This window comes from Salmo salar, chromosome 02, assembly GCF_965601325.2.
Source record: "Salmo salar chromosome 02, fSalSal1, whole genome shotgun sequence".
In the NCBI taxonomy this organism is placed as follows: domain Eukaryota; kingdom Metazoa; phylum Chordata; class Actinopteri; order Salmoniformes; family Salmonidae; genus Salmo; species Salmo salar.
This window is the reverse complement of record NC_138292.1, coordinates 3072501-3094553: the sequence shown is the minus strand read 5'-3', so window position 1 is coordinate 3094553 and position 22053 is coordinate 3072501. Positions and strand designations below refer to the sequence as shown.

Genomic DNA, 22053 nt, shown 5'->3' with positions numbered 1-22053 from the left:
GAGCTGAAGATTCTGTGTTGCGGTTTTCTTTAACCCTTTAAATCAATTTCTCTTCAAATGAATATATCAGCTTTGATTTTCATGTTTGTAAAATACCATTATTGTAAAATACAAAGTACCATAGTGTGTGTGATCTGATGAACTGACCTTTCCCATTCAAACAAACTGCTGACCCTTGACCCCTTCCTTCCTTCCTCTTTTATTTTTATAACTGTGAGAGGTGACATCATCCAAACTCATCCTGTACTAGACACAACACAGGCCAGGTGTGAAAACAGACAAACAAGAGTTCGCCTGTAGCTAACGATGACGCCTCACCTGGAACACTGGAGGCTGGTGGGCGGAGATATCGGAGGACGGGCTCATTGTTAACGGCTGGAATGGACTGAAAGGAGCGGTATCAAAACACGCGACAACTTTCGTATCCATTCCATTCCAGCTGTTATGATGAGCCTGTCCCTAACTACATCTCCACCCACCAGCCTCCGCTGACCTGTAACCAAGGTAACCAACATGTCAATCTATAGAAGACAAGTCATCGGTGTGAGATAAAGCTACAAAACAATAAACCAATGAGAATAACATTACTAGCTAACTAAAGAGACATAACTATAACAGTGATTAATAGCAGTCACTTCTGAGTGGTCAGTTTGGCTTGATGGATCCATATAGTGCCATGTTGTGAATACATTTATAATAACATTTTAAATGGAGTAAATTGAAAACCTGTATTCAAAAACCCTGTTCCAAATTATTACAGATGAGAGTTGTGTTAAATCTTAAGGGAATATTTGTTATCAAATGGATTGTACCTGTCAGAGAAAGAAGGAACTTGCAAAGATAACTCTGTCCTATATTACATGTCTATTTTTCATATAACATAATAAATACAACTTGGAATTATCAGCAGCTTACTCCTGGTGACGATTCTGTTTTCTGATCAACTGTCTCATCTCTGTCCGCCATTTTATGTCCTTAAGCTCTTTGTTATGGTAATATTAATATATAGTGTATACCCAACCACTGTTATTGTCTTACATTACATCTGTTATTATCAACATCCTGTAAAGACACAGGAAGAGGACTTTTGAAGGGAAGTAGAGACATGACCTTGTTATTTCTAGCAGCTTGAAGAGGCTGGCGGGAGAAAGAGACGCGAGGGAGAGGGACGGAGGGTATAAACGGTGCTCCTAGAAATAGAACTGGAGGACGCTCACAGCGTTTGATGACTCACCAGGTTAATGGTTTCTCTAGGCTGTGTGTGACTCTCTCTGTCTCATTCCCAACCTGTGCGGCTGCAGATAGGACGGGGAAAGGGGCTGCTGCAAACTGTCTCTTACGGTGATCAATCCATGAGGATTCTAAAGCACATTTTAGACATTTTATTTTCAGGGGTTGTGTCATGTGCTCTTTCATAATAACATTACACAGACCTTCCATCCATAACATCATGTAATAACTCATTACACAGACCTTCCATCCATAACATCATGTAATAACTCATTACACAGACCTTCCATCCATAACATCATGTAATAACTCATTACACAGACCTTCCATCTATAACATCATGTAATAACTCATTACACAGACCTTCCATCCATAACATCATGTAATAACTCATTACACAGACCTTCCATCCATAACATCATGTAATAACTCATTACACAGACCTTCCATCCATAACATCATGTAATAACTCATTACACAGACCTTCCATCCATAACATCATGTAATAACTCATTATACAGACCTTCCATCCATAACATCATGTAATAACTCATTACACAGACCTTCCATCCATAACATCATGTAATAACTCATTACACAGACCTTCCATCTATAACATCATGTAATAACTCATTACACAGACCTTCCATCCATAACATCATGTAATAACTCATTACACAGACCTTCCATCCATAACATCATGTAATAACTCATTACACAGACCTTCCATCTATAACATCATGTAATAACTCATTACACAGACCTTCCATCTATAACATCATGTAATAACTCATTACACAGACCTTCCATCTATAACATCATGTAATAACTCATTACACAGACCTTCCATCCATAACATCATGTAATAACTCATTACACAGACCTTCCATCCATAACATCATGTAATAACTCATTACACAGACCTTCCATCCATAACATCATGTAATAACTCATTACATAGACCTTCCATCCATAACATCATGTAATAACTCATTACACAGACCTTCCATCCTTTAACATCATGTAATAACTCATTACACAGACCTTCCATCCATAACATCATGTAATAACTCATTATACAGACCTTCCATCCATAACATCATGTAATAACTCATTACATAGACCTTCCATCCATAACATCATGTAATAACTCATTACACAGACCTTCCATCCATAACATCATGTAATAACTCATTACACAGTTCTTCCATCCTTTAACATCATGTAATAACTCATTACACAGACCTTCCATCCATAACATCAACATGTATTCACAAATTCATACCACAGAAACTCACCACAGCTACTCTTCAAAGCTGTGGCATACAGCTCATCCATAATGTAGGCTTTACGTTCCTCCCTGACATCACAGAGAGGCATACAGCTCATCCATAATGTAGGCCTTACGTTCCTCCCTGACATCACAGAGAGGCATACAGCTCATCCATAATGTAGGCCTTACGTTCCTCCCTGACATCACAGAGAGGCATACAGCTCATCCATAATGTAGGCTTTACGTTCCTCCCTGACATCACAGAGAGGCATACAGCTCATCCATAATGTAGGTCTACATCCCTGACATCACAGAGAGGAAGCAGCAGCTTTCTCTGCAACTGTAATGATGTCTTCACATCACTGTGTCTCTGCTCACTTCTTCTGACTTCCTTCCGGTACTGAGCTGATGACTTCATTCATTCATTCACATCCTCCCAGTGCTATTTCTTTACCAGCAGCAGTCCCCATTCCTTAATACTCCCACACATCCTTCACTGTAGAATCATTACAGGTAGTTATTAAAGCATAAAATTATTACAGCATTACATTATTACAGCATTACATTATTACAGCATTACATTATTACAGCGTTAAATTATTACAGCATTACATTATTACAGCATTACATTATTACTGCATACTATTACAGCATTACATTATTACAGAATTACATTATTACTGCATACTATTACAGCATTACATTATTACAGCATTACAATATTACAGCATTACATGATTACAGCATTACATTATTACAGCATTACATTATTACTGCATACTATTACAGCATTACATTATTACAGCATTACAATATTACAGCATTACATTATTACAGTATACTATTACAGCATTACATTATTACAGCATTACACTATTACAGCATTACATTATTACAGCGTTAAATTATTACAGCATTACATTATTACAGCATTAAATTATTACAACATACTATTACAGCATTACACTATTACAGCATTACATTATTACAGCATTACACTATTACAGCATTACATTATTACAGCATTACATTATTACAGCATTACATTATTACAGTATACTATTACAGCATTACATTATTACAGCATTACATTATTACAGCATTACATTATTACAGCGTTACATTATTACAGCGTTACATTATTACAGCGTTACACTAATACAGCATTACATCATTACAACATTACATTATTACAGCATTACATTATTACATTATTACATCATTGCAGCATACTATTGTAGTTACAGCACCAGTCTCTAGTACAGTCAGTGCAGCATGTCACAGTAACAGTGGCTATACATCACAAGATCCACAGGGATGGTCTGACTGACTGGCTGCACACTGACGTCTTCTGTCCCTGGAGAATTAACAGGCTGTTTCTGGAGGAGAGTGGGAAGCTGTGAGGAAGAGTGTAGAATTGTGGGGAGATGTGAGGATTCTCTGTGACTAGGCTTTTACAATAATGTTGTTTATCCAGACACGTCTGTCTCCGCTAGGAAAAAAACATGGTAAGTGATTGGATCCGCCTGCTACCACAAGAATTTGGATTTTATCCAGGACAACTAAATGTCTTGACAGGTATTGCTAATTGGCTAATTGATCATTAGAAAACCCTTTTGCAATTATGTTAGCACATCTGAAAACTATTGTCCTGACTCCTCTTTCTATTCTGGTTAGAGCCAGTTTGCTCTGTTCTGTGAAGGGAGTAGTACACCGCGTTTTACGAGATCTTCAGTTTCTTGGCAATTTCTCGCATGGAATAACCTTCATTTCTCAGAACAAGAATAGACTGACGAGTTTCAGAGGAAAGGTCTTTGTTTCTGGCCATTTTGAGCCTGTAATCGAACCCACAAATGCTGATGCTCCAGATACTCAATTAGTCTAAAGAAGGCCAGTTTTATTGCTTCTTTAATCAGGACAACAGTTTTCAGCTGGGCTAACATAATTGCAAAAGGGATTTCTAATAATCAATTAGCCTTTTAAAATGATAAACTTGGATTAGCTAACACAACGTGCCATTGGAACACAGGAGTGATGGTTGCTGATAATGAGCCTCTGTACACCTATGTAGATATTCCATAAAAAAATCAGCCATTTCCAGCTACAATAGTCATTTACAACATGAACAATGTCTACACTGTATTTCTGATCAATTTGATGTTATTTTAATGGACCAAAAAAAATTGATTTTCTTTCAAAAACAAGGACATTTCTAAGTGACCCCAATCTTTTGAACGGCAGTGTGTATATATATATATATATATATATATATAAATATATATACATTTACATTTAAGTCATTTAGCAGACGCTCTTATCCAGAGCGACTTACACATTGGTGCATTCACCTTATGATATATATATATATATATATATACTGAATTAAAATATATACAGTACCAGCCAAAAATGTGGACACATCTACTCATTCCAGGGTTTTTCTTTATTTTTACTATTTTCTACATTGTAGAATAATAGTGGAGACATTAAAACGATGAAATAACACATATGGAATCATTTAGTAACCGAAAAAAGTGTTAAACAAATCAAAATATATTTGAGATTCTTCCAAGTAGCCACCCTTTGCCTTGATGACAGCTTTACACACGCTTGGCATTCTCTCAACCAGCTTCATGAGGTAGTCACCTGGAATGCATTTCAATTAACAGGTGTGCCATGTTAAAAGTTAATTTGTGGAATTTCTTTCCTTCTTAATGCGTTTGAGACAATCAGTTGTGTTGTGACAAGGTAGGGGGGGTATACAGAAGATAGCCCTATTTGGTAAAAGACCAAGTCCATATTATGGCAAGAACAGCTCAAATAAGCAAAAAGAAACGACAGTCCATCATTACTTTAAGACATGAAGGTCAGTCAATGCGGAAAATTCAAGAACTTTGAACGTTTTTTCAAGTGCACTCGCAAAAACCATCAAGCGCTATGATGAAACTGGCTCTCATGAGGACCGCCACAGGAAAGGAAGTCTCAGAATTACCTCTGCTGCAGAGGATAACTTCATTAGAGTTACCAGACTCAGAAATTGCAACCCAAATAAATGCTTCAGTAAAACGGTTCAAAGGTGAACTTGTGTTATTTGTAATTATAAATCATTTCAATACATACACATATTGTTTTTCTTAGTTTCAGTTTATTAAACTTCTGTTACAAGACAGTTTCAGAGAACAGATGATCTTTTACAGGGTGAAGCAGCACGTTGTGGAACAGCATTGCAGGAACAGAACAATGTACAGTATTGTCTTGTTTAATTCTTATTGCTTGATGAGGTACTGTATTGTTGTCGTTTATTCATTATACTAGCTACTATATAAAACACTGGCAAATCATACAACATGTAATAGTATAATATAACATACATAATAACATGTAATAGTATACCCGTTTTCAGACAGATAAATAAACAAAGAACAAGTACATACACACTAAGGCAGTAATCTGTCTCTCTCTCTCTCTCCTCTCCTCTCCCTCTCTCTGTCTCTCTCTCTCTCTCTCCTCTCCCTCTCTCTGTCTCTCTCTCTCTCTCTCCTCTCCCTCTCTCTGTCTCTCTCTCTCTCTCCTTCTCCCTCCTCTTCTCTCTCCCCCTCTTTCTCCTCCTCTCTCTCTCTCCTCCCCCCATCTCTCTCTATCTCTCTCTCCTTCATATCATTAGAGTACAGAACATGATGTCACATTAAAAGCCTAACAGACACATCTCTCAAGAGTACAGTACTTCCTTTTAACAGTGTTTCAACAGATAATAACCACTTGAACACTTGGAAACTATTTGAACTTAGTCATGTATCATGACTCACTACTTAATGACCATGTAAGAACAATGAGTTACCACAGATCTACATGGTTATTTGATGAGAAAAGGCACTGTGTAATTGTTATAACAGCTGTTGGATCATCTTCCTGCTGGTGATGCCGACATACATTTATACTATACTTCAAATAGAAACGCCCCTATAGCTGTGTACCCCTATGCAACTAAACAACCATTCATATATAATCCCACATATAATCCCATATGATATCAGGGTTATTCCCCAAAGAATGTAAGAGAGGCGCTTTGCTCAGCAGCACCACCTTGTTAAATAAAATCCTGTTGAGAACCCTGGTATCTAATATTGTTTTGTTGTCGTGGATTATAATGATATTTTTCTTTGTTCCCTACATGCTAGTCTTGTCACCCTTCTCCCTAAGGCTTTTCGTAAACAACACTTCAGCTCTTCTTTGCTTCTTGACTTTTGTCATTAGAACCTTTTACCTGGTCTCTGTTCTCTTTCCCTGTTTCTTCCTCTTCACTGGAATCGGATTCCGATTCTCCCTCCCCATTTCTCTCCTCTTCGTCACCCCCCTCTCCTTTCTCCTTTGCAGACTTGTCTGTTTTGGCATCGTTTTTTGAAGTAGCTGCATCATCCTTCTCCTCCTTTTTACCTCCATCCTTCTCTCCCTTCACCGCTCTATCTTCTCCTGTCTCTGAAGCATCACCCTCCATCTTTTTTTTCACTTCCTCCCTCCTCTGTCTCAGAATCTGTCTCAGTTCCAGGTTCCTTGTCTACTTCCTCCCTCCTCTGTCTCAGAATCTGTCTCAGTTCCAGGTTCCTTGTCTACTTCCTCCCTCCTCCGTCTCAGAATCTGTCTCAGTTCCAGGTTCCTTGTCTACTTCCTCCCTCCTCTGTCTCAGAATCTGTCTCAGTTCCAGGTTCCTTGTCTACTTCCTCCCTCCTCTGTCTCAGAATCTGTCTCAGTTCCAGGTTCCTTGTCTACTTCCTCCCTCCTCTGTCTCAGAATCTGTCTCAGTTCCAGGTTCCTTGTCTACTTCCTCCCTCCTCTGTCTCAGAATCTGTCTCAGTTCCAGGTTCCTTGTCTACTTCCTCCCTCCTCTGTCTCAGAATCTGTCTCAGTTCCAGGTTCCTTGTCTACTTCCTCCCTCCTCTGTCTCAGAATCTGTCTCAGTTCCAGGTTCCTTGTCTACTTCCTCCCTCCTCTGTCTCAGAATCTGTCTCAGTTCCAGGTTCCTTGTCTACTTCCTCCCTCCTCCGTCTCAGAATCTGTCTCAGTTCCAGGTTCCTTGTCTACTTCCTCCCTCCTCCGTCTCAGAATCTGTCTCAGTTCCAGGTTCCTTGTCTACTTCCTCCCTCCTCTGTCTCAGAATCTGTCTCAGTTCCAGGTTCCTTGTCTACTTCCTCCCTCCTCTGTCTCAGAATCTGTCTCAGTTCCAGGTTTCTTGTCTACTTCCTCCCTCCTCTGTCTCAGAATCTGTCTCAGTTCCAGGTTCCTTGTCTACTTCCTCCCTCCTCTGTCTCAGAATCTGTCTCAGTTCCAGGTTCCTTGTCTACTTCCTCCCTCCTCTGTCTCAGAATCTGTCTCAGTTCCAGGTTCCTTGTCTACTTCCTCCCTCCTCTGTCTCAGAATCTGTCTCAGTTCCAGGTTCCTTGTCTACTTCCTCCTCATCTTTCTTTTCCACATGGTATGATTCATCTCATCCTCCTCTATCCACTTTCTCTTTCTCCTCTTTTCCATCTGTTGAACCTCCTCAGCTTTAGCCGGTGCCTCCTCCTCCTTCTCTCTCTCTCCTTCCCCTCTCCATCCTTCATTTCTCCAGGACCAGGTTCTCCAGACTTCCCTGTAGCTTGGTCTCCAGGCTCTTCTCCCCAACCACACTATCTGAGTCCTCCTCTGTGGTCTTAGTAGACTCTTCCTTGTTATCACCTTGTTCCTCTGTGGTCTTAGTAGACTCTTCCTTGTTATCACCTTGTTCCTCTGTGGTCTTAGTAGACTCTTCCTTGTTATCACCTTGTTCCTCTGTGGTCTTAGTAGACTCTTCCTTGTTATCACCTTGTTCCTCTGTGGTCTTAGTAGACTCTTCCTTGTTATCACCTTGTTCCTCTGTGGTCTTAGTAGACTCTTCCTTGTTATCACCTTGTTCCTCTGTGGTTTTAGTAATCTCTTCCTTGTTATCATCTTGTTCTTGTGTGGTCTTAGTAATATCTTCCTTGTTATCATCTTGTTCCTCTGTGGTCTTAGTAATCTCTTCCTTGTTATCACCTTGTTCCTCTGTGGTTTTAGTAATCTCTTCCTTGTTATCATCTTGTTCTTGTGTGGTCTTAGTAATCTCTTCCTTGTTATCACCTTGTTCCTCTGTGGTCTTTGTAATATCTTCCTTGTTATCACCTTGTTCCTCTGTGGTCTTAGTAATATCTGCCTTGTTATCACCTTGTTCCTCTGTGGAGTTCTCAGCTACTGCAGTCTCCTCCTTTTCACCTTTTTCTCCCTCTGGACTCTCCTCTGTGTCAGTAGATTTACTGTCCTCTGTTGGCTTCTGAAATTAATTGTACATTAGCAAATTAATATGATTCTATCATCATGAGCCGATCATAAGTCTTTCAGAAACAATATGTTGAACATTCAAACAGTTGCAATTGTATTTGAGCTATAGATAATATAGAAAATAATGTACACTTTTTTTTTAAAGCATGAAACTTGATACACATGTACAGTAGTAAGCAATATATGCAAGTATGAGGTTTGTCTAACCTCTTCAGTGGACAGGTCACTCTGTGGAGAGCTGTGTTTAACCTCTTCAGTGGACAGGTCACTCTGTGGAGAGCTGTGTTTAACCTCTTCAGTGGACAGGTCACTCTGTGGAGAGCTGTGTTTAACCTCTTCAGTGGACAGGTCACTCTGTGGAGAGCTGTGTTTAACCTCTTCAGTGGACAGGTCACTCTGTGGAGAGCTGTGTCTAACCTCTTCAGTGGACAGGTCACTCTGTGGAGAGCTGTGTTTAACCTCTTCAGTGGACAGGTCACTCTGTGGAGAGCTGTGTTTAACCTCTTCAGTGGACAGGTCACTCTGTGGAGAGCTGTGTTTAACCTCTTCAGTGGACAGGTCACTCTGTGGAGAGCTGTGTTTAACCTCTTCAGTGGACAGGTCACTCTGTGGAGAGCTGTGTTTAACCTCTTCAGTGGACAGGTCACTCTGTGGAGAGCTGTGTTTAACCTCTTCAGTGGACAGGTCACTCTGTGGAGAGCTGTGTTTAACCTCTTCAGTGGACAGGTCACTCTGTGGAGACTGGTCTGTATTCTCTAAAGGGCCTTCATCAGTCTGCACCTCCTCGTCTGCATCAGAGGAAGGAGGTGTTACTATTAACCAGCCGTAGCACAACACTGACACCTCATGGTATTAACACAGACACAGACAGTACACAGACAGTAACATTATTCATGGTAAAACAGCCCTTCATGCACCTCAGCTCATAGGAGTAGATCTCAAACAGAGTGTCAGGGCCATTTGGAAATAAGACCCTGGAATGTGGCTTTAAAAACATAGTATTTAGATAGTATCTCATTATTAACATATATTTAGATATTATCTCATTATTAACATATATTTAGATAGTATCTCATTATTAACATATATTTAGAAATGATCTCATTATTAACATATATGTAGATATTATCTCATTATTAACATATATTTAGATATTATCTCATTATTAACATATATTTAGATATTATCTCATTATTAACATATATTTAGATATCTCATTGTTAACATATATTTAGATAGTATCTCATTATTAACATATATTTAGATATTATCTCATTATTAACATATATTTAGATATTATCTCATTATTAACATATATTTAGCTCAGTAAAAAATAACATTTGCACACAGTTTTACAATTGCATTGACACTAATTCTGTGTTTTTGAGTAATTTGTTTAATATTCGTACATAGAATAAGTGTCACACCCTGACCGTAGAGAGCCTTTTTATTTCTCTATTTGGTTAGGTCAGGGTGTGATTTGGGTGGGCATTCCTGATTATATATTTCTATGTTGGCCTGATATGGTTCCCAATCAGAGGCAGCTGTCTTTCGTTGTCTCTGATTGGGGATCATATTTAGGCAGCCTTTTCCCACTGGGTTTTTGTGGGATCTTGTTTTTGTATAGCTACTGTGAAGCCTGCAGAACTTTACATTCGTTTTGTATTTTTCTTTGTTTTGTTCGGTGTTCATCTATTAAAAGTAAGATGTACGCTTACCACGCTGCACCTTGGTCTCCTTCTTACAACGAACGTGACAATAAGATTAAAGGCTCTGATAAACAAGACAATTACATGCTTGTTTTTAAGTACTTGATAAGCAAGGATTTTAATTATAAGAGACATTTTAAAAAATACCATCATAAAATTAAGTGTTACATATTTTTTTTGTGTGTTTAATAATAATAATAATAATATAAAACCACTTTGACAAAAATGTTGCTTTGCAGATTAGACTAGATTACCAAAGGCATTTAATGCATTTCAAATGCAAAACTGATTGAAGTTTAGCAGCACAGATGAAACAGCCACAGCAATAATGGGTCTTCTTTGAATATTTTATGGAAATGTTTTGCATTCATTAACACTAGCTATTCCTTCCAACCAACCACACAGACACACTGTAAGCAGAAGAGTTAACGCGACTACAAACTCTGAACATTTTAATGTGATTTAGTATGGGGAATGGGGGGGGTGTCTCATAAAAATGCTAAATCAAATTAAATACAACATTTACAAAAAATATATCTCCCCTTCATTAAATCCATTAGATTTGGCTAGGCATTGAAGATGACTGGATGACTAGGTACTTTGGTGTCTGCTTCCCTCAGACAGACATAGAATTCGTTCCAAACGGCAGCCTATTCCCTACATAGTGCACTACTTTTGACCAGGGCCCATTGGACTCTAATCAAAAGTAGTGAACTGTGTAAGGAATAGGGTGCGAATTGGGAAACAGACATATGGTTGAACTACAGAGCTGCTCAGTACAGTCAGATATCAGACCCTGGCTAATTTACATAGCTAGGCTGGGCTGGTAAAGTCATTATCTGTTTAAAGCAGGGAATACCGGACAGGAGCAATATTCTGCTATCTGCTACTCATGTAAATTGATGTCACTGTATTTCACTATGATATGAGCTACAGGGTTAATTTGGTTTTCATAGGAAAACCTACGATAGTACTTTCTGTCAATCCTCAGTATATTTTGACAGTTACTAGCAAAAAAATTATGGTTCACTAGGGTGAGGATGCATATGTCTTTTTGCGATGTGTACTTATAAAATTGTCAAAAATAAATCTCTCTGCCAAACAAGACGGCTGAGTCAACAACACCTGAAAGAGCAGTTTAATTGAGATAAACAGGAGGTGTATTCCATTCCATTTCTTTACTAGGCTTTGGTATTACTTTAGCTTCCTTGTCTAATGCCTTTAACAACACCTGAAGACATCACCGAGACAACCACTGCTCTTAACACCACCAGGTAGCAAACAAGACGTATGAAAACACCTGAAGACATCACCGAGACAACCACTGCTCTTAACACCACCAGGTAGCAAACAAGACGGATGAAAACACCTGAAGACATCACCGAGACAACCACTGCTCTTAACACCACCAGGTAGCAAACAAGACGGATGAAAACACCTGAAGACATCACCGAGACAACCACTGCTCTTAACACCACCAGGTAGCAAACAAGACGTATGAAAACACCTGAAGACATCACCGAGACAACCACTGCTCTTAACACCACCAGGTAGCAAACAAGACGGATGAAAACACCTGAAGACATCACCGAGACAACCACTGCTCTTAACACCACCAGGTAGCAAACAAGACGTATGAAAACACCTGAAGACATCACCGAGACAACCACTGCTCTTAACACCACCAGGTAGCAAACAAGACGTATGAAAACACCTGAAGACATCACCGAGACAACCACTGCTCTTAACACCACCAGGTAGCAAACAAGACGTATGAAAACACCTGAAGACATCACCGAGACAACCACTGCTCTTAACACCACCAGGTAGCAAACAAGACGTATGAAAACACCTGAAGACATCACCGAGACAACCACTGCTCTTAACACCACCAGGTAGCAAACAAGACGGATGAAAACACCTGAAGACATCACCGAGACAACCACTGCTCTTAACACCACCAGGTAGCAAACAAGACGGATGAAAACACCTGAAGACATCACCGAGACAACCACTGCTCTTAACACCACCAGGTAGCAAACAAGACGGATGAAAACACCTGAAGACATCACCGAGACAACCACTGCTCTTAACACCACCAGGTAGCAAACAAGACGGATGAAAACACCTGAAGACATCACCAAGACAACCACTGCTCTTAACATTTACATTTACGTTATTTAGCAGACGCTCTTATCCAGAGCGACTTACAAATCTTAACACCACCAGGTAGCAACCAAGACGGATGAAAACACCTGAAGATAGATCATTAAGGTATATTAGTCTATGTAGTCCAGTCAGGTGCTTTAGTATGATTTGTCCAATCCCTTTAAATCAAGAAGAAGAACATACACTGCTCTTAACACCAGGTATCAACACAGTCACAACATGGTAACAACACGCTAACTAAAACACACCCAACAACACGTTGCCATGGGTATTTCTGGATTAGATTAGAGTTACAGCTTCCTGTGGCTCAGTGAAGTCCAACTGAACGTCCATCTGCATTATACAGTCAACAACACAACACTATAGACGGTGTAGGCTGAATCAGCCATGGGTTCAAATACTATCTGAAATCTTTCAAATACTTCCAAGCGTTTCCTCTATCATGCCTGTAGGGCCAAGTAGGTTGGGTTTGACGTTTTGGGATTTTTTTCTATTGGTCCAAACGCCAAGAAAGCTCAATCAAGACCAGCTAAAGTATTTTAAATAATTTAAAATACTATTTAAACCCAGGTTTGGGGTAAATAATGAATTGCGAATTCCTCTCTCCCTCTCTCTCTCTCTGCTCTGGGAGGATGACACAGTAGACTGGGTAATGACACCACAGGGAATTATTCTACTATCTGCCTAGACTGGGTAATGACACCACAGGGAATTATTCTACTATCTGACTAGACTGGGTAATGACACCACAAGGAATTATTCTACTATCTGACTAGACTGGGTAATGACACCACAGGGAATTATTCTACTATCTGACTAGACTGGGTAATGACACCACAGGGAATAATTATACTATCTGCCTAGACTGGGTAATGACACCACAGGGAATTATTCTACTATCTGACTAGACTGGGTAATGACACCACGGGGAATTATTCTACTATCTGCCTAGACTGGGTAATGACACCACAGGGAATTATTCTACTATCTGACTAGACTGGGTAATGACACCACAGGGAATTATTCTACTATCTGCCTAGACTGGGTAATGACACCACAAGGAATTATTCTACTATCTGCCTAGACTGGGTAATGACACCACAGGGAATTATTCTACTATCTGCCTAGACTGGGTAATGACACCACAAGGAATTATTCTACTATCTGCCTAGACTGGGTAATGACACCACAGGGAATTATTCTACTATCTGCCTAGACTGGGTAATGACACCACAGGGAATAATTATACTATCTGCCTAGACTGGGTAATGACACCACAGGGAATTATTCTACTATCTGCCTAGACTGGGTAATGACACCACAAGGAATTATTCTACTATCTGACTAGACTGGGTAATGACACCACAGGGAATTATTCTACTATCTGACTAGACTGGGTAATGACACCACAGGGAATAATTATACTATCTGCCTAGACTGGGTAATGACACCACAGGGAATTATTCTACTATCTGACTAGACTGGGTAATGACACCACAGGAAATTATTCTACTATCTGCCTAGACTGGGTAATGACACCACAGAGAATTATTCTACTATCTGCCTAGACTGGGTAATGACACCACAGGGAATTATTCTACTATCTGACTAGACTGGGTAATGACACCACGGGGAATTATTCTACTATCTGCCTAGACTGGGTAATGACACCACAGGGAATTATTCTACTATCTGACTAGACTGGGTAATGACACCACAGGGAATTATTCTACTATCTGCCTAGACTGGGTAATGACACCACAAGGAATTATTCTACTATCTGCCTAGACTGGGTAATGACACCACAGGGAATTATTCTACTATCTGCCTAGACTGGGTAATGACACCACAGGGAATTATTCTACTATCTGACTAGACTGGGTAATGACACCACAGGGAATTATTCTACTATCTGCCTAGACTGGGTAATGACACCACAGGGAATTATTCTACTATCTGACTAGACTGGGTAATGACACCACGGGGAATTATTCTACTATCTGCCTAGACTGGGTAATGACACCACAGGGAATTATTCTACTATCTGACTAGACTGGGTAATGACACCACAGGGAATTATTCTACTATCTGCCTAGACTGGGTAATGACACCACAAGGAATTATTCTACTATCTGCCTAGACTGGGTAATGACACCACAGGGAATTATTCTACTATCTGCCTAGACTGGGTAATGACACCACAGGGAATTATTCTACTATCTGCCTAGACTGGGTAATGACACCACAAGGAATTATTCTACTATCTGCCTAGACTGGGTAATGACACCACAGGGAATTATTCTACTATCTGCCTAGACTGGGTAATGACACCACAGGGAATAATTATACTATCTGCCTAGACTGGGTAATGACACCACAGGGAATTATTCTACTATCTGCCTAGACTGGGTAATGACACCACAAGGAATTATTCTACTATCTGACTAGACTGGGTAATGACACCACAGGGAATTATTCTACTATCTGACTAGACTGGGTAATGACACCACAGGGAATAATTATACTATCTGCCTAGACTGGGTAATGACACCACAGGGAATTATTCTACTATCTGACTAGACTGGGTAATGACACCACAGGAAATTATTCTACTATCTGCCTAGACTGGGTAATGACACCACAGAGAATTATTCTACTATCTGCCTAGACTGGGTAATGACACCACAGGGAATTATTCTACTATCTGACTAGACTGGGTAATGACACCACGGGGAATTATTCTACTATCTGCCTAGACTGGGTAATGACACCACAGGGAATTATTCTACTATCTGACTAGACTGGGTAATGACACCACAGGGAATTATTCTACTATCTGCCTAGACTGGGTAATGACACCACAAGGAATTATTCTACTATCTGCCTAGACTGGGTAATGACACCACAGGGAATTATTCTACTATCTGCCTAGACTGGGTAATGACACCACAGGGAATTATTCTACTATCTGACTAGACTGGGTAATGACACCACAGGGAATTATTCTACTATCTGCCTAGACTGGGTAATGACACCACAAGGAATTATTCTACTATCTGCCTAGACTGGGTAATGACACCACAGGGAATTATTCTACTATCTGCCTAGACTGGGTAATGACACCACAGGGAATTATTCTACTATCTGCCTAGACTGGGTAATGACACCACAAGGAATTATTCTACTATCTGCCTAGACTGGGTAATGACACCACAGGGAATTATTCTACTATCTGCCTAGACTGGGTAATGACACCACAGGGAATAATTATACTATCTGCCTAGACTGGGTAATGACACCACAGGGAATTATTCTACTATCTGCCTAGACTGGGTAATGACACCACAAGGAATTATTCTACTATCTGACTAGACTGGGTAATGACACCACAGGGAATTATTCTACTATCTGACTAGACTGGGTAATGACACCACAGGGAATAATTATACTATCTGCCTAGACTGGGTAATGACACCACAGGGAATTATTCTACTATCTGACTAGACTGGGTAATGACACCACAGGAAATTATTCTACTATCTGCCTAGACTGGGTAATGACACCACAGGGAATTATTCTACTATCTGCCTAGACTGGGTAATGAATACTAGATACTACTCTGTATTATGGCAACATGAATACTAGATACTACTCTGTATTATGGCAACATGAATACTAGATACTACACTGTATTACGGCTATATGAATACTAGATACTACTCTGTATTATGGCATCATGAATACTAGATACTACTCTGTATTATGGCAACATGAATACTAGATACTACACTGTATTACGGCTATATGAATACTAGATACTACTCTGTATTATGGCAACATGAATACTAGATACTACTCTGTATTATGGCAACATGAATACTAGATACTACACTGTATTACGGCTATATGAATACTAGATACTACTCTGTATTATGGCATCATGAATACTAGATACTACTATGTATTATGGCAACATGAATACTAGATACTACACTGTATTACGGCTATATGAATACTAGATACTACTCTGTATTATGGCAAAATGAATACTAGATACTACTCTGTATTATGGCAACATGAATACTAGATACTACACTGTATTACGGCTATATGAATACTAGATACTACTCTGTATTATGGCAACATGAATACTAGATACTACTATGTATTATGGCAACATGAATACTAGATACTACTCTATATTATGTAATTTCAACTCTCAGGGGCCACTCTCTCTGTGATCCTGAAAACATCTGACCTGCTTGGATTGGCTTGAATTGCCTTGGATTGGTTTGGATTGGCTTGGATTGGCTTGGATTGGTTTGGATTTGCTTGGATTGGTTTGGATTGGCTTGGATTGGTTTGGATTGGCTTGGATTGGCTTGGATTGGCTTGGATTGGCTTGGATTGGCTTGGATTGGCTTGCACAGCCACATGCAAAAAGCAAAAGTGGGACGGTCTCCGATTCAAAATGACACCAGCCTCCAGTGTGTAGATGGGATGCCGTCTGTGTGTCACCTAAAAAACATTGGTTACCAGATCAGCGTGACAGACTAACCTCTATTCTCTGAATCCCCTAATCGACCTTCAAAGGGTCATCAGAAACCTTTGCATTCGGAATGGAGAGATGAAGGGGATCACAATAAGTCCTGTTTCCTGTCTGACATGTTGTCTAACGTCTAAGACACTCCTTCCTCACTGTAACATGTAACAGCAACACAAATGGCACCGTATTCACTATATAGTGCACTACTTCTGAGCTGGGCCCATAGGGCTCTGGTTGAAAGAAGTGCACTAGGTAAGGAATAGGGTGCCATTTGGGACACAGCCCACCTTTCAACTGCTCTAGTTTCTCCTGTTGTACTGGGGGACTCAGCCTAGCTAACTCAAAGACTGCTAGCTACTACTTTACTGTTGTACTGGGGGACTCAGCAGAGCTAACTCATAGACTGCTAGCTACTGTTCTCCTGCTGTACTGGGGGACTCAGCCTAGCTAACTCAAAGACTGCTAGCTACTGTTCTCCTGTTGTACTGGGGGACTCAGCAGAGCTAACTCAAAGGCTGCTAGCTACTATTCTCCTGTTGTACTGGGGGACTCAGCAGAGCTAACTCAAAGACTGCTAGCTAATATTCTCCTGTTGTACTGGGGGACTCAGCAGAGCTAACTCAAAGACTGCTAGCTAATATTCTCCTGTTGTACTGGGGGACTCAGCCTAGCTAACTCAAAGACTGCTAGCTAATATTCTCCTGTTGTACTGGGGGACTCAGCAGAGCTAACTCAAAGACTGCTAGCTACTATTCTCCTGTTGTACTGGGGGACTCAGCAGAGCTAACTCAAAGACCGCTAGCTACTATTCTCCTGTTGTACTGGGGGACTCAGCAGAGCTAACTCAAAGACTGCTAGCTACTATTCTCCTGTTGTACTGGGGGACTCAGCCTAGCTAACTCAAAGACTGCTAGCTACTGTTCTCCTGTTGTACTGGGGGACTCAGCAGAGCTAACTCAAAGACTGCTAGCTACTATTCTCCTGTTGTACTGGGGGACTCAGCAGAGCTAACTCAAAGACTGCTAGCTACTATTCTCCTGATGTACTGGGGGACTCAGCAGAGCTAACTCAAAGACTGCTAGCTACTATTCTCCTGTTGTACTGGGGGACTCAGCCTAGCTAACTCAAAGACTGCTAGCTACTATTCTCCTGTTGTACTGGGGGACTCAGCAGAGCTAACTCAAAGACTGCTAGCTACTATTCTCCTGATGTACTGGGGGACTCAGCAGAGCTAACTCAAAGACTGCTAGCTACTATTCTCCTGTTGTACTGGGGGACTCAGCAGAGCTAACTCAAAGACTGCTAGCTACTGGACACATTCAAAAGACGCATGTAGACCTGACATGTCTGTTTGTACATCATGTTTTTAACATTGTTTTTTGATTGGATGGAGGCATCATGGATAGATCTATCACACAGACTGGGATAATCATCAAAGGCGACGTTACGTTTTTATGATATGAGACGGAGTTGTTTTAATCTGGTGGTTTGCTTATAAAACTGTCTTTCACCTCACTGATGGCTAGATTAACAGTCTCTGTATTAATCACTGACTTCACTCTGCCTACACTCTGCCTACTGTACACTGACTACCATCTGACTACACTCTGCCTACACCCTGTCTACTGTACACTGACTACACTCTGACTACACTCTGCCTACACCCTGCCTACTGTACACTCTGCCTACACCCTGCCTACTGTACACTCTGACTACACTCTGACTACACCCTGCCTACTGTACACTCTGACTACACTCTGCCTACACTCTGCCTACTGTACACTCTGACTACACTCTGACTACACTCTGCCTACTGTACACTCTGACTACACTCTGCCTACACTCTGCCTACTGTACACTCTGACTACACTCTGACTACACCCTGCCTACTGTGCACTCTGCCTACACCCTGCCTACTGTACACTCTGACTACACTCTGCCTACTGTACACTCTGCCTACACTCTGCCCAATGCTATGTCCCAAACGGCACCCTAATCCCTATATAGTGCACTACTTTTGACCATAGGGTTCAGGTTGAAAGTAGTTCACTATGTAGGGAATAGGATGCCATTTGGGACAGAGACTATGTATAAACACATAATGGACTAAAAGTTGAGTTCTACCAAGCATCAACCAGGGTTAATAAAACTGTAGTGTATGCTGTCGTGATACTACGGCTAGAGGCAGTTAGAAAATGCTTTCCTGGAACACTTTGTTCTGCTTCATAACGAACAGAAATATGGTTTAACATTAAAGCCTGATCACAACAGAAGTTAAGAAAAGAACTGAACTTCATTGCCAACATCCTCGACCCGTCAAACAAGAAAAACCACATTCCTACTTCCATTCCTTTTCTATTGAATGTTAATGTTATTCATTCTCTATACAACGTGGTTGTGAAAATGGCATTGAACATGGAATGTTGTTATATCCTTCGGTTTTAAAGTGCTAATTGAGTTGACATGAAAATGCATTGCCACTGAACATGGTTCTATTCAGAGCAAGCGGTGTTTGTTCCAATACAAGGTCATTTTTAAAAATGTTTTATTGAACCTTTATTTAACTAGACAAGTCAGTTAAGAATAAATTCTTATTTTACAATGCCGGGTCCTACCCAGGCCCAAACCCTCCCTTAACCCGGACGACACCGGGCCAATGGTAGAGCCGCACAATTGGGACTCTCAATCACAGCCGGTTGTGATACAGCCCGGAAACCGAACCAGGGTGTCTGTAGTGACGGCCTCTAGTACTGAGATGTGTTTATATTCGTAACAAGACAATGGGATGAAGGCTGTTTTCCTGAGGAATAACATGTAGGTAGTTCTAATGTACAGAACCCTACAGAGCAATACCTCCAGTACACAGCCTAGGTTCTGATCCCCTCTATATCGGGGCGGCAGGTAGCCTAGTGGTTAGAGCGTTGGGCCAGAAACCGAAAGGTTGCTAGATTGAATCCCTGAGCTGACAAGGTAAAAAAAAATCTGTCGTTCTGACCCTGAACAAGGCAGTTAACCCACTGTTCCTAGACCGTCGTTGTAAATTAAAATTTGTTCTTAACTAGTTAAATAAAATAAAATCTGGACAACTCTGGAATGGGGCTACAATCTGTACGTTTACACTAATGAACACTACTAACTAGATATTTAACTGATGACAACAGTAGGCAGATTATATAGTACATTAGTCATGTAAACACCTTACTCCGCCTATCTTAAATCGGCGTTAGGTCAAAATCAGAAGTAAACATACGCCGATTAAAACACCTGGTTTCCTGAACAACCTTTTGAATTGTTAGGACATGTTAACACCTGGTTTCCTGAAAAACCTTTTGAATTGTTAGGACATGTAAACACCTGGTTTTCTGAACAACCTTTTGAATTGTCAGGACATGTAAACACCTGGTTTTCTGAACAACCTTTTCAATTGTCAGGACATGTAAACACCTTAAAATCCGAGCTCCAGCACGTGGTAGCACCAGCCGAGTGAGCCTCCCTCTTTAGTACCAGTGAAGTGAGTTCATAAACAACTGAAAAGTATGCATCTTAAGAAGTAGTTTTCACATACAAACAATAAAATAAACATGGTCGCCGTGCTACAATGTCTATTTTGATTGGCGATGTGATGCATTTATCATAGTCCAGTCAGATTTCAGATGTGTAAACAGGATTATTAGGGAAATCGTTCTTCTTGCTAAGCATGTAAACGTTTTTAATCCAACTATTATCTTCATCTGACTATCCACAATAATGGTATTATAGTGTGCATGTAACCGTACTCACTGTGGTGTATTTTCACCATAGCTGTGGAGCAGTGCTTATCGTTTTTAAAGACAGCCATTTGCCTTTTCTGACAAGTATTAACTGCACTCAGGAGAGAGGTGGTGTGTGGGGGGGACAGGAGGACTTAACCAATCAAAATGTCCCCTGTGTTTGAGGAGGATGTTGTTCATGCATGTACGAGGAAGAATGCAGAGAGAGAGAGAGCGAGTATATCCCAAATCGCACACTACTCCCTATAAAGTGCACAACTTTTCACCAGAGTCCTATAGGCCCTGGTCAAAAGTAGTGCACTACATAGAGTCATTTGGGACACAGAGAGATAATCAGTCTGACGCCACACTCCTTCTCCAGAGCACCAGTTTTGGAGCAGCAGTGGGGGGGGGGGGGTTAAATAATCCAACAGTGTATGGAGGGGCCTGGCTGTGGCTTGGAGTGATTATCCCAGAAAGGCAATTACCATGGCAGGGCCTCTCTCCCTCCTCTCGTCCTCTCTGTAGGGGGCTCTCTCTCCCTCCTCTCTCCTCTCCCCTCTCATCTCCTCCCCTCTCCTCCTCTCTGTAGGGGGCCCTCTCTCCCGCCTCTCCTCCCCTCTCCTCTCTTCTTCTCCTCTCGTCCCTCTCTCCCCTTTCCCTCTCACCTCTCCTGCCATATCTCCTCTCCTCTCCTCTCCTCTCCTCTCCTCTCCTCTCCTCTCCTCTCCTCTCCTCTCCTCTCCTGGACAGAGACTAATGGCTGCTGTCAGGGCATCACACAGTACCAGGCCTCAGTGATAGCCAGCAGAAACACACGAGAAGAAAGAAGAGAGGGAGAAGAGAGAGTAAAGGAGAGAGAAAAATAGAAAAGAGAGAAGAGAGAAATGAGAGAAGAGAAGAGAGAAGAGGGTGAGAAGAGAAGAGGAAAAGAGGAGAGGGAGAAGAGAGAAGAGAGGGAGAAGAGAGAGTAAAGGAGAGAGAAAAATAGAGAAGAGAGAAGCGAGAGAAGAGAAGAGAGAAGAGGGTGAGAAGAGAGAAGAGGAA

General features: G+C 40.8%; 1 protein-coding gene across 1 annotated transcript in view; it reads right to left on the bottom strand.

Moving 5' to 3' along the window:
- Positions 1-5628: 5628 nt before the first annotated feature.
- Positions 5629-22053, bottom strand: part of LOC145859530 (uncharacterized) — a 45224-nt gene continuing 28799 nt past the window's right edge. The window contains exons 8-9 of the mRNA XM_082959125.1: positions 9041-9621; positions 5629-8825 (exon numbers count right to left, since the gene is read on the bottom strand). Of these exons, the coding sequence (XP_082815251.1) occupies positions 8097-8825; positions 9041-9621 (1310 nt within the window). The 3' untranslated portion in view covers positions 5629-8096. The remainder of the gene's footprint in view (positions 8826-9040; positions 9622-22053) is intronic.